General features: G+C 44.0%; 1 protein-coding gene across 15 annotated transcripts in view; it reads right to left on the reverse strand.

Annotated features, from left to right (window-relative positions):
- PPFIBP1 (PPFIA binding protein 1) overlaps nt 1–12,551 on the reverse strand; it is a 73,241-nt gene that overhangs the window by 46,657 nt on the left and 14,033 nt on the right. For 13 of the 15 annotated variants that reach the window (XM_017745807.1, XM_017745805.1, XM_017745811.1 and 10 more), the window contains exon 2: nt 538–698. In XM_017745807.1, coding sequence (XP_017601296.1) covers nt 538–601 — 64 coding nt within the window. In that variant the 5' untranslated portion in view covers nt 602–698. Of the gene's footprint in view, nt 1–537; nt 699–4,472; nt 4,718–4,745; nt 4,827–12,551 lie in introns of those variants that run through there. The other 2 variants (XM_017745795.1, XM_017745794.1) reach the window with 2 other exon arrangements.

Here is a 12,551-nt window from a genome sequence, read left to right on the forward strand (position 1 = left end):
CATTATTTTCTAACTTACTAGCCTCTGCTTAAAAGCAGAGGTTGTATTCTTTGTGATGCCTCTCCCTGGGCAACTTACAATTTACAGGTACTTATAAAAAATCCAGATGTTCAAGGCAGCTCCAAACCAAGTGTTTGGACCCAAAGCATTCCAATTTTGAAAAGAAAAAGAAAAAGAAAAGAAAAGAAAAGAAAAGAAAAGAAAAAAGAAAGTTCATGTTATAACTCTTCCAAGTTGAGGGAAGTTCAGAGTAGCCACTATTGTCCTTGACTCTCCTGGTGCTCCATGCAGAAGCTGAACTGCACCACTCAGCCACTTCCATCAGCCCTTTGAGAGAGGGCAGGAGAAAACCCAATCCATGGACCCTGTGAGAGTCTGTGCAATCCCTCCACTATGGTTATTTGTTAACTCTAAGCTATAATGGAAGGCACCAAAAGCAATTCTCAGCATACTCCCTTCTCCGCCTGGAACTCTGTCCTACCAGTGCGAGAAAGGAGGACCCAAAAAGCAAAATAAACCCCTGCCCCAGGTGTTTACCTGCTATAATGCCATCCATCTGCTCCAGGGCCGCAGCGAGCATGTCACTTGCATCACTCATCATCTTCTCTCTTCTCAGGAACAATCACCAGCTACACCATAAGGAGCAGTAAAACGCTGACGGTGTGAGTTGGTCCAGAGTCTCAATTCTGCAATTTAATCTGCAAAAGAGAATTTAATTTCACTGTGTGTTCTCTGAATTCAGGCATCACTGTTGTCAGATCAGCAAGAAGACTGGGGCCATTTGCTGGCCACAACAAAACTCAGAGGTGCTCACCACCAGGCATGGACTGGGATCGAGGAATCAAAGCACCAGCCTGATGACCCAGTTTCTAGTGGCCCATGGCCTGCTCTGCCCACAGGTCCATGCTACTGACAGGGCATCCCACAGAACACCTCAGAAATCCCACATGGCACTTCCAGGAAGCTCACAGGGAAGACATAGGCCTTCTACCACTTAAAGGGAGCTGCAATTCAGCAATAAACCATGTGTGTGTCTGTTGTAATTTTCTCCCCAAGAAATAGAAAAAGAGAAGTCTGACTCACTTGCTGAGATTTTGGATGTCTGACAATCCAGAAGTTTCAGGCATGGAACTTTCTGCCTACAGGCAGGATCTCTCAGATGCCCACAACTCACTGGATGTAGTGTGCATGCATGGACTATCCCTGCTCTGAGTTTAGCAGATTCACATGGTAACAATGCAATCTGATCTCACTTTCAAACTTCTACAAACCAGAAGTGATTCCCAAAGGAGTATTTCCACCAGGCTGGAAAAGTAAGCCTGCCCAACATGCTGCCCATAGGTGAACTAGCAGACCAGAAATCCTGATAGGCTACAAGTTAATGTAAGCAGGTGCTTAGGAACTTGGCTGAAGTGGAGCTGCAGGGGTCAGAGGCATTCCCAATCCCTCCAGCCCAGCACAGTGGACACACAAACCACCTACACAGCCCAGATTGCCTTGGCTTTAATCTAATACACATGAGACTGCCTCTGTTATAAATACAGCTAGGGAACAGAACTAAACAAACACCAGGAAGGAAAACTCGCTTTAACCTTTGCATACCCTGCCATTTGGGTTTTGTATTAGGCTGCACCACTGCTGACATTTGCCCCGACAAGACCAATTAAGAAAGTAGTTCACAGTATCTCTGGCATAAGTCCTGGAAGAGACTCTACTAAAAAACAAACCTAAACAAAAATCCCCATTATAAACTGATTTTTCCCTCCTACGAGTCACCTTATTGGTCTGACCTAGCTGGGAAGTAGCTCTTATTGGAGGCTGCCAGCCAGCTTTGCTGAAATGTTATCCTTTAAATGCCAATAAACATTTCATCTTCCACAACAACAGTTTTATTTATGAAGTAGGTCCAAACCCTAAGGTAACCTCTTAACGACAGCACAAAGACTGCTGCGTTTTTGGCAAATGCCTGGTTTTATTACATGGTTATCGGAGTCAGAAAAACCAAGAGAACTTTAAACAGTCAAAATACCTGTAAGTGAAGATGCTGCAAATCTTAAAAAATGCAGTAGCATCATAACTGAAGACTTTCAGCCTTCAAGGAGAAAGACCGCAGTTTTAAACACAACACAAATATTCAGCTTCAATCAGTATAAGACCTGCCAGAATATGCAGACACTACAAGACAATTGGTTTGGTGCCTTCACATCTGATAAAAATGAGCAGATAATGCAGCTTTTGCATACACATTCACTTGGACAACACTGAAGACAGTCTCCTTTTTTTTTTTCTGCTTAAGATTTCCTGGCTCTGATATCAGGTCCTGCTCAAATATGGGTGTCTATGAAGGCAGAGTGTGAACAATCTGCTGTGGATTTCCCTCAAAGGGCAAAGAACACACGAGAAAGCCCGGGGCTTCTGTAGCCCCAGGCAAAACACTGATTCCTCACAGCTCTAAGTGGAAAAAGACCAACAGCTCAAAGCAACCACAAACCCACAGCAGCCAATCAATGTTTGGGAATCAGAAGTGCACATGAGCTTTTCAAAGCGCATAAACACCTCACGGGGCAAGTAAAGAAGACAGAGCCAGGCTCTTCTCAGTGGTGCCCAGTGACATGGCAAAAGGCATTGGGCACACATAAAAACACAGGGAAGTTCACTTTAGAATTAAAAAAGGGGGAGAAAAAAAAGCCTAAATAAAAAGAAATAATTTTTAAAAGCTTTTTTGCTATGAGGACGGCAAGCAATAGAAAGGATTGCCCTTTTGGGGTCACCAACCTTGGAGCTACTCACAGCCCAACTGGACCCTACATGGCACAGCCTGTCCTGGGCATCCCTGCTTTGGGCAGGGGTTGGGCTGGAGACCTCCAGTGGTGCCCTCCCACCTCACCATCAGCGAGCTCAGTGCAGCTCACAATCCAGCATTAAACACAGTACTGGAGGCTGGTAGGAAAAGTCTATGTAGGCTAAAAATACACAAAGGAGCAGAGTGCTCCCTAACCACATTTGTTTACAGTGCACCCCTTGATTCTCACCTTGTGGCTAGGAAATGCATGAAATGGGTACAAGGAACTGCTAATTTGTACTTGTGCAATATAGCCATGGCTCATAGGCACAGAAAAATCACCATCCTTGCGCTTCATCCAGGCACAACCACCCCTCATGTTTCCAAAAAGCACTCCTTGCTTTCCCTAAACAAGGGGCTTGTCCGTGGTTGTCAGAAATCCCTAAGACAGGTCTGCTGATAGGAGCAGACAGTGCTACCAACAGCATCCAGGTTACCTGGCTCTGCCTCCAAGGAAAGACACGCAGGTTTGCACAGAGCTTCCTCCACTGCTACTCTCAAAGGAGCTGTGCTGATGAGAGCAGCAGGGAGAAATTTTAAGATAAAACTTACTGAAGCAAGACCCCGCAAACACACAGACCTCCAAAAACCCTTCCACCACTCATGGAGCATCTGTTAGCAGCCTCACCAAGCCCACAGCTGAGAAACTTGGAAGAGGTGAAATCAAAAAGAACAAAAAGCCCCTGAGCCGAACAGCTGGGGATGATGCAACAAAATCCCACTTCCCTGGTTATTTGGTCCTAAAAGTGGTCATTGAAAACTTGCCTGGAACAGCACATCCTGCTCTGGCCACCTTCCCAGCACAGTGCAGCACATCCAGCAGTCAGGAAGTAAAATTGCTGTGATAGAAAAATAATATTGGAAGTATCCTTCCCTAGCAAAGGAGTAGAATTGGTTTGGGCTTTGCACAACCATCACCAGCATGCGGGAAAGAGGTGGGAAGAGGGCAAAGACGACCTCATATGCCAGGGGAGCAAAGGACCAAACTGCATGGAACCATGGAACCAGAAAAGACAACAAACCCCAGGAGGAAGAGGATGGAAAAGGGAGGTGCAGAGGGAGCCAAAGAAACACGAATCAGCAATCAACAGCTCTCTCTGGACTAAAGGAAAGGGGACAACAATAAGGCACCAGCAGATTAATCCCTGTGCCTCCTGAAGGGCACCCTCTGACTTCACAAACTTTGAGAGAAGCTCAGTGGGCCACTGACGCAGCAGAGCTTTTCCAATATGTAAAACCTAAGGGAAAACTCAAGGCTTTGGGTTTTGTTTCTTGGCAGTGATTAAGGAAAACCATGCAGGTAACATGAACAGAAATCCATCTTGGAGGGGTGCAATGGAGCTCCTTAGGAAAAGAATGCATAGCTAATGATGACAAGCAGTTTAAATTCCCTTCATCCACAGAAACAGGAAGGGGAAAAATCATCATTTTAACACAGATGGATCTATGGCATGGCAGATAAATGAGATATCAACGTGCACACAGGAGACAGAGAGGCAGATGAATGAAATCCACCCCTGGCATAACGTCACCGACAACACACCTGAGAGGAAAGCACTGGCAGTGCCCTGCCTGACAGACTATTTAAAATAAGTTTTCTCTTGCTCTCCAAGAAAATGACAACACTTACCTTCCTGTGTGCACAACCAGTGCCAGGTGGGGCGTGGGGGGCTGTTTTTACAGAGGCAGATCCCCCTTTTAGAGCTCCCAGCTGAATACCTTGCTCATGCCGACAAGAACAAGCATTGCTTCATCAAGCCCGTGTTTACAGCCCACCATTAAACAAAACAAAAATAAAATACAAATGCAGCTCTCTCCACTATAATTTATGATTAATCTTATCACTAGCTGTCATTTCTACCACATCCCTGGCTATAACAGAGAAGACATAATTTGGTCTTACTTGTTTAATGTCCCTTCCTCTGGTTGGAACGCACCAGCCGGTTGCTAGGGCTGTGCTGTTCACTTTTCAGTAGGTGGAGATTTTTTATTTTTATTTTTGAATGACATACAAACCCTCTGGCTACAGCGCTGGTGAAGACGTATTCCGAACGGCTTACAGAGAAAACAAAACGCTGCCCTGCAAACAAACACAAGGAAAGCTGGAAAAAAAACCCCAACAAGGGGCTCTGTGAACGGAACTGTAGTCTGTTGGATACAAACAGGAAAGCTGCCTGGATATAGATTTCAAAATCTGATATTTAATTAAGATGGCAGACTTCAAAAAAGAAGGGGGAAAAAAAAGTGCTTAAGCATTTTACATATGTAGGAAGTGATAGTTTTCCCACCCAGAGGCTGCCTCTTTCCTAGATCAAACAGCACACACAGAGGCATCGAGGGGCAACATCTTTGAGCCCATTTTTTTGTTGTTTTGGGGGTGGTCTCATTTTGGATCTCCACCTGCAAAACACACCACGCTTTAAAGCCCAGAGGTTTGCAGAGTTAAAGGGAATCAGCTGCCTGCTGGCAGGTCTGGAGGCCCAGAGGACACACCGTGCCCTGGATGTCACCGCTCTGAGGAAGGGAGGGCTGGCCTTTTGTCCCACTCACCTTCCCCTTTGTGCACATGGGCTGCAAATGCTCAGTTCTGGGAAATAAAGCATCAGCTACAGATTATTTTTATAACATGATGCAATAAGATGGATGACTTAGGTTTCCCAGCTCTCCCATTCACATGTAACACTCCTTAAGCCAGGAAATTTTGATACACAGAAATTAAAAACCTTGATTAGGGCTTGTTTCTGAGAGCTGTTGAGAGTAAAAAAGGACCCCGAAGAGCTGGCTGTCACCCCAGAGCAGCCTACCATGAAAGTAAAATGAAAAAGAAGTTGCAGTCATCTTTTCCGGGGAGGGTGGAGGGAAAGAACCTGTTCCACAGCAAAAGTAAGACCCTAAATGCTGTCAAAATCCATGTCCTGCATTCTCAGTCCTGCATGTACCAGATGACTGCATGAGAGGTCTAAAGCAGCTTCTGAATTCATCTCTCTTGCCTCACTACACTAAAACACCACATCCTTAGCAATTAATTTTTACAAAATGAAGCTCTATTTCATGAAGACAAATGTCATTTCAGACACATCTATTTCTGCTTTTTCTGGCAGGCCAGAAGAGAAACACAAACACACAGAGACTTATTTACAAAATACATTTCAATCACAATTACAAACAGTTTCAAATGAATTCAATCCAAATCCCTGGCACAGTTTCTCATGGGATGTTTTGAAGATGCTCAACTACAGTGCCACCAGTCAGTAGCAGTTTTACACATACTAATGAATATATTCGGGTAATTTACACTTGGAGTCATTAACATTTCTTCTAATGTAAATGACGACTCCATTTCATTCCTTCCAGGCCTGGAAGAAGAAACTAAAAAAGAAAATGGATCCTAGTTGAATATATTGCTCTGGTGTTTTGCAAGAAAACAACAAATTAAATTTAAAAAGTCAAATTAGGAAATGCCAGAAATACCTTAATGAGAATAATATAGTGAAATATCTTAGTTTGAGGCAGGGATGGCCATCTAGTAAGGTCCCAGATATGCTTTTGGCCAAGTAATTCAGACATTGCCCCCCTTATCTGATGTCACCATGTGGAACCAGGTGTATCCATAACATTATTACGGATAAAAACAACCCAAATGTTGGCAAAGGCTTACTTTAAACTCATAATGTCTATTTATTTTTGTATCTATAAATAAAATTCTTTTTGAATTTGCTGAGCTCTAGTCAATGACATCAAAGCAATACTGCTCTCCTATTACGCAGGAATACAAAAAAATCAACAAATGTCCCTTTGTTCCCTAAGTCTAGATCCTTTCTTTGTTCCCTGAATTTCATTATTTCTTTATTATACAACAAGCACTACTTATTTCCTTTAACTGATAAAAATGAATGGAAGCACACTGAGGATAAAAGCCAATCCCACAGAACGTAAGAAACATCTCGAGATCAAAGGTTTCAAGCTGTAGAAATTGCTTTAAAGTACTTTAAGAGCACAAAACACAGAAGTCCTTCCAAAATATAAATGTTTATACCTGGGAAAAACTTACCTCAATTCACACAACCTTTACTACCAACCAGCTGAGTCGCATTCCGCACTTTGCCTTAAAATTTGTTAAACACTCTGGTCGTAAATCAAAAGCTAAGCCTCGACAAGATAAGCATCCTTGAGATCCTTTGACAGAGATGCATACACAGCAAACAGCTTATCTAAACACCCAAAGTCTCTGAGTCAAGGTTTATGGCTTAGATTCATATCCAGTTACTAAACAAACCCTTTATTTGGGTCTCTAGCACTGAAATCACTCTGGCTGCTTATCTCTGCTACCCTGCTCTCCAGCAGCTCTTTTGTTGTTGTTGTTGCAACCGAAAGGAAATTTAAAAACCCGGGTTTGACGCTGACAGGTGATGTTGTTTTGTGGGCTCTGTGAGTGCTGGGTGACAGGGAGGCAGCTCCTTACCTGCCCAGCAGCTGTGTGATGCTAATACCTGTCTGCACACCCTGTTCAGACTCAGACTCACTTTCACTCTTTTCTCACAAGCAATCCAAGGTCAAATGAAGTCTTGTAAAAAAAAAAAAAAAAACCAAAACAAAACCAAAAAAACCCCTACAGACCCCTTCAGGCTGTTCCTGTTTTACTGGTTAACCATTTAATAGTATTCAACTTCTCACCTCAGAGAGCCTGAGAACCAATACATTGTTTTCTCACTTGTTTTGCTTGGGTCCACTGATTAGAAAAACAAATGAGATATTCATCCCTGACTCCAAGACTGCTAATGCAAGCAAGGAAATGCCTCACATTCCCCAGCAACATGTTACTGACACGCTGTGGCCACACAGGCTACAAAACAAAAGGGGCACTGTTGGGTGACAGGCCAAAAGGTAGTTCTTAAAAATACCTTAAAACCCACCGAGTCCTGAGCACTGACCCACATTTAGATACCATTTCATAGCTCGTGCCACTGTCTTTCAATGAGCTGGATCCAAAGGTTCACAACCCTCCAGAACCAAAAAGGATTTGGCTCTAGATTTTGCACCTTCAGGTCTAAGAGTTTCCAGATGCACACCTTCAGTGCTGACACCGCATAGAGCAGAAGTAGAGGGCACCACCCATAAAAAGTCCATAAATAAATAAAATATATTTAGCCTGAACAGTGTCTTAGTAAGTGTCTGCAGAAAACAACAAAAAATCCTATGCCTTGTAATTTTGCAGCACCAACTGTTACATATGGAAAATCTGTGTATATACTGCATCCTTCCCCTTCTATCTGCCTCTGAATTTGCTGTGTTAAGATTTACCTTTCAGGAGCAATATGTAAAACAAGAGTGCGACATCTGAAGCACACATTTGTGTGTGAGGATACTTTTGTTTCTCAAAGACTCATGATCTCTCAGAATGTGAGGCTGCCAGTACCACCACTGCACCACTGACACATGATTTGCCATCTCAACTCTCCTGGCGTTTTAAAAATGAAGCAGGGTAAATTCAACTTGGTTAAGGAATCTTTTTTTTGCCATGTAATAGAGCGGGACTGAATTTCAATGAATAAAAAGTACGGGAAAAGTGAAAAACCACAAATTGTAAGCCAGCTTTCCCTCTGATTTTCTCTTTTTCTCCTCAAAAGCTTGTGGACCTCTTCATCTTCTCCTAAACTAAAGCCCTTTGCCAATAACTCACACTGGAGTTTTGCCAACAGCCTTTGTTTAGGTAGCACAACTGGGAATCTGAGAGAGTCCACATCAAGACAAGCTGCTTTAGGCAGCACATGGACTTGAATCACTATTGAAAATGGACACTCGACCTTTGACATTCCTGAAATAGTAGATGTGAGTTCAAAATGCAGAGTTCAAATTTTGCATTAGTTCTCAGCTTTGAAAAGGTACAAGTGGTTCATGGGCAAAACACTCTGAAATGTGTGCTTGTTCTCCTCAAACAGTGAGCTCTGATGTTTGATAACTGTGGAGTGCACTATCCCATAGCCAGCCAGAGCTGCCACAGGCCCTGCAGAGCAAGGCACTGCCCGGCTGCAGAACGAGGGGATTTCTCTTGCCCAGGCAGCGTGGCTCTGCTGGGATGCTCTCCCTCATCCCCTCAGGACCATCCTCTCCTTGCTCTGGGACACAGCCTGTGCTGACTGCTCAACTCCAGAGTCACTCGTTGATGTCAGGGTGAAGAAGAGGCACACACAGGGTGTTTTCCCAGCGCTGCCCTTCCCACACTTTCTCTCATCCACTTCTCTTCCCCACACCCTTTCTCCAATCCCTAGGGAAAGCACAGCCCCAGGGATTTCAGTAACGCTGGAGTAAGCAAAGATTTTATTCTTTTTTATTTTCAGCCAGGGAGCAGAGTGCTGTTGATTTTGTCTTGCTTTTTCAACACCAAAGTCCCAGTGCTAAGAGATGAAGGACAAAAGCTATGTGCTCTCAGCTCCAAGAGAGGGCCTTTCTCTTCTGAATGCTGCACTGGTGAGTAGCAAGCAAACAAATCCCAAAAGCCCCAATACTACTACAGTGCAGCTTTAAGGAACCATATGCTGCCCACACCATTGCTTGGCTGGGGAGCCGTGTGTCCTGCCTACCCTTGTGCCAGCTTTGCTCCTCAGCACAGAGACAACTTAGCGGCCAGGACACAGCTCTTTCGCTGCTCATTCCTTTCTCCTGAAAGCCTACAGATGGTTCTTCGGGGTAAAGATGTTGTCCTCTCCATCCCATCTCAACCCCTCCTCCTCTTGCACAACTGACACCTCCTCACCATCCTTTGCAGAAAGATGGTTTCAGTCCTGGTGCCCTGCAGCTTCTAGCATCACCCAAGGCTAAAAAACTCAGGCAGAGCAGTGGCTGAGCTGTACCTGGGGCTCAGAGGAGCTCACAAGACAAAGACATCAGTGCTAGAGGAATGGAAACAATGCTGGGGTGGGCTGGAGGGCTACATGGGTAAGGATAAAATGTTCTTGGTTGATATTGAAGGGTAGGATGGCTTCACCAGCAAGGCAGAGGGAGGCAGCAGATCAGCAGCAAGCCAGAGCTGTGGCCTCTGCAGGAACAGAGCTTTAAACACAACACAAGGTCCCAGCCCTACACTCTCTCCTTTCTTCTGCAGCAGGAAGAGGAGAGAAACTGGCAGGGGGGGAAGGGGCAGAAGAGAAGAGACTGTCTTCTTTCTGCCACTTCCCCTGTAAGAGAGAAAGGTCTAGGGATGGAAGGGAGCAGCCACTCTCCCTGCCATGGCCAAGCCTCTGGGCATGTGCAGGAGTGCGGAATATCTCACCCCCTCGCCCCATCAGCAAGATGAGCAGAAAGTGCTGGCTTTGCAAGTGAGGAAGATGCAGCCCAGGAGACGAAGACAAATCTTAGCACTCAGAAAACTAAGACATGCTTGCATCAAGACATGTCTGATGCCCAGCTGGGGCAGAACTGCAGCTGCTGCAAATCCACCTGGATTTCTGTGGGATAACAAGGCACTGAGACTGAGGTTACTCACTACAGATATTGTAAGCGTGAAACAATTTTTTTTATTACACAGAACAATGAAAAATGCCTGTTTCTTTAGATACAGCAATGAACTGGTTTATTACTGACCTTACCAATAGTGGGCTGCCTTTATCAGACAGGGCTATAACACATTAAAATGGAGAAGAAGATAACTTTTAAGAGCAGTTTGCAAGGCAGTTTACAGCCCAATTGCAGCAGTTCAGTGTGAATACACCTACAAATCACCTTGTTTGGGTATCCATAGCAGTCTAATTGAAACAAGGGGCTACAAAACTTTCTTTGTAGGCAAGGATCAGCAGTGGATGGGTTAGCACACACCACCAGTGGAGCCACGATCCAAGTCAACAAGTCTGAAGCAAACTTAGGTGTGGCTAAATCACACGACAACAACAATAATGTAGAAATATCATCACATGCAAGAGCTGAACTGCCCCTCTCCATTATTAAGTATCTGCCACATGTTTAAGCCAGTCAGGTTTACAGACTCTTCTGCAAAGCCAGTTTTACCCCACATAATCTCTCAAAACTCGAGGTCTTCCACAGAAGTAACTTCACTAGGATATTAGTTTTCATTAAGAAAGAACAGCATTATTGAGGCACATAGTTGCTGCAGGAAGTTTCGTGATCTACAAATATCCTGAAGGTTTGAACACAGAAAGGCCCTTATTTGACATGAAATACAGTAAGGCATAGAAAGGAAGGAAGGAAGACATGGGGAAGCAGGATCACCTGACTTTTTTTTTTAAGTCTGTAATAGAGCAAAGAAATCCTAGACTGCTTAACTGTTTCCCCTCCCTCGACCTACAGCTCTAATTAAAATAAACCTTCAAAAATATAAAAAATGTAATAATATTTTAAGATGTTTTTATTAAAACACTGAATAAATTCAAAGATGTTTTTATGACATAAAAAGACCAAAAGTAACCTCACTGCTGTTTCAAAGTTATATTGGGAAAAAGTGGCTCTTGTGTAACTTCATAGTTTTCTGACTTTCCACCTTTCCACTGGAAGAGATGATAGCAAGGATGAAACAATACATCTAGGATTAAAAGCTCCCAAGCCCATTATTTATACACATCTAATTAGCTCCTCCGGCACACAAATACACACACACACACACCCCGCCTTGAGCACTGGGAACTGCTAATATAATTCCTGCAATTAAAAACTTCAATGCCAGAATCCTTGTCTGCCAAAAGGAAAAACAACAACCACTCTCCTCCAGCACAGCTGGGCATGTTTGTACAGGAGTGGATGCCCAACCCTAAAACAAAGCTCAGCTCCAAGATGTGAACTCTCCCAAAGTTCAAGGTATTTATTAGAAACCTGTAATCCAGCACCAAGGACCACCTTGGACTCCACTCCAGCAGAGCGAGAGATGCAAATCAGAAGTTTGGGGAGTTTAACTCACTGTGGTTTTGTTCAGCCATACCACAGATCTCTGCTGATCATGGGATAACTTTGCTGAACACGTCTCACTCTGTAAGAGCCTTTTGCTTTGGTTTCCCCCTCAGTGACCACGCTAACTTTTGTTGTGTTGGGCACACTGGCAGTGCAGACAGACGGGTGAAGGACCACTCGCCTGCCACCATGTGAAAGCAAAACTAGCACAGAATAGTTCAAGGCCAACACTCATAAAGGCTTCAATGCATTAATGACCTTCAGTATTTCCATACAAATCTTCCTCTGAATACATAATCTCACAATAAAACTTCAAAAACCTCGAGGGATCAGATACACTTACAGTGTTACATTTCTTTGAAGTACTTTTCCCTTTGTATTTTGACCACGCTTCAAAGTTTTCCTACTTACATACAAATCAAATAAGACATCTGCTGCTAAAAGAAGCAGACACTAAAAGCTGCTTCTCACTTTCCCAACCTTTGGGGGTGGTGGGGCAAGACTCAGTCTCATAGAAAGAAAGGTATATACTAACCATAGGTTGATTTTCACTATAGTAGCTGGCCAAAGAGGAGTTCTTCATGTATTAAAGGTCAAACAGAACCAGGGTACACCTCCAGTCCCCAACTGTGGCTGAAGATCCTGATCCCAAAGAACAACACAGGATGTAGTAACCTGTGTTAAGCTGTAGAATGCAAACTGATTTGCTGCCATCAGGTGGGAATTTGTGACTAATAGAAGTGCCCAGTGCATGAAGGCAACAGGAGGGAAGAGGCTGTGCCAGGGACAAAACCAAGGTACACCAGCATTGGCA

This window comes from Corvus brachyrhynchos, unplaced genomic scaffold (assembly GCF_000691975.1).
Source record: "Corvus brachyrhynchos isolate BGI_N302 unplaced genomic scaffold, ASM69197v1 scaffold209, whole genome shotgun sequence".
Lineage (NCBI taxonomy): Eukaryota > Metazoa > Chordata > Aves > Passeriformes > Corvidae > Corvus > Corvus brachyrhynchos.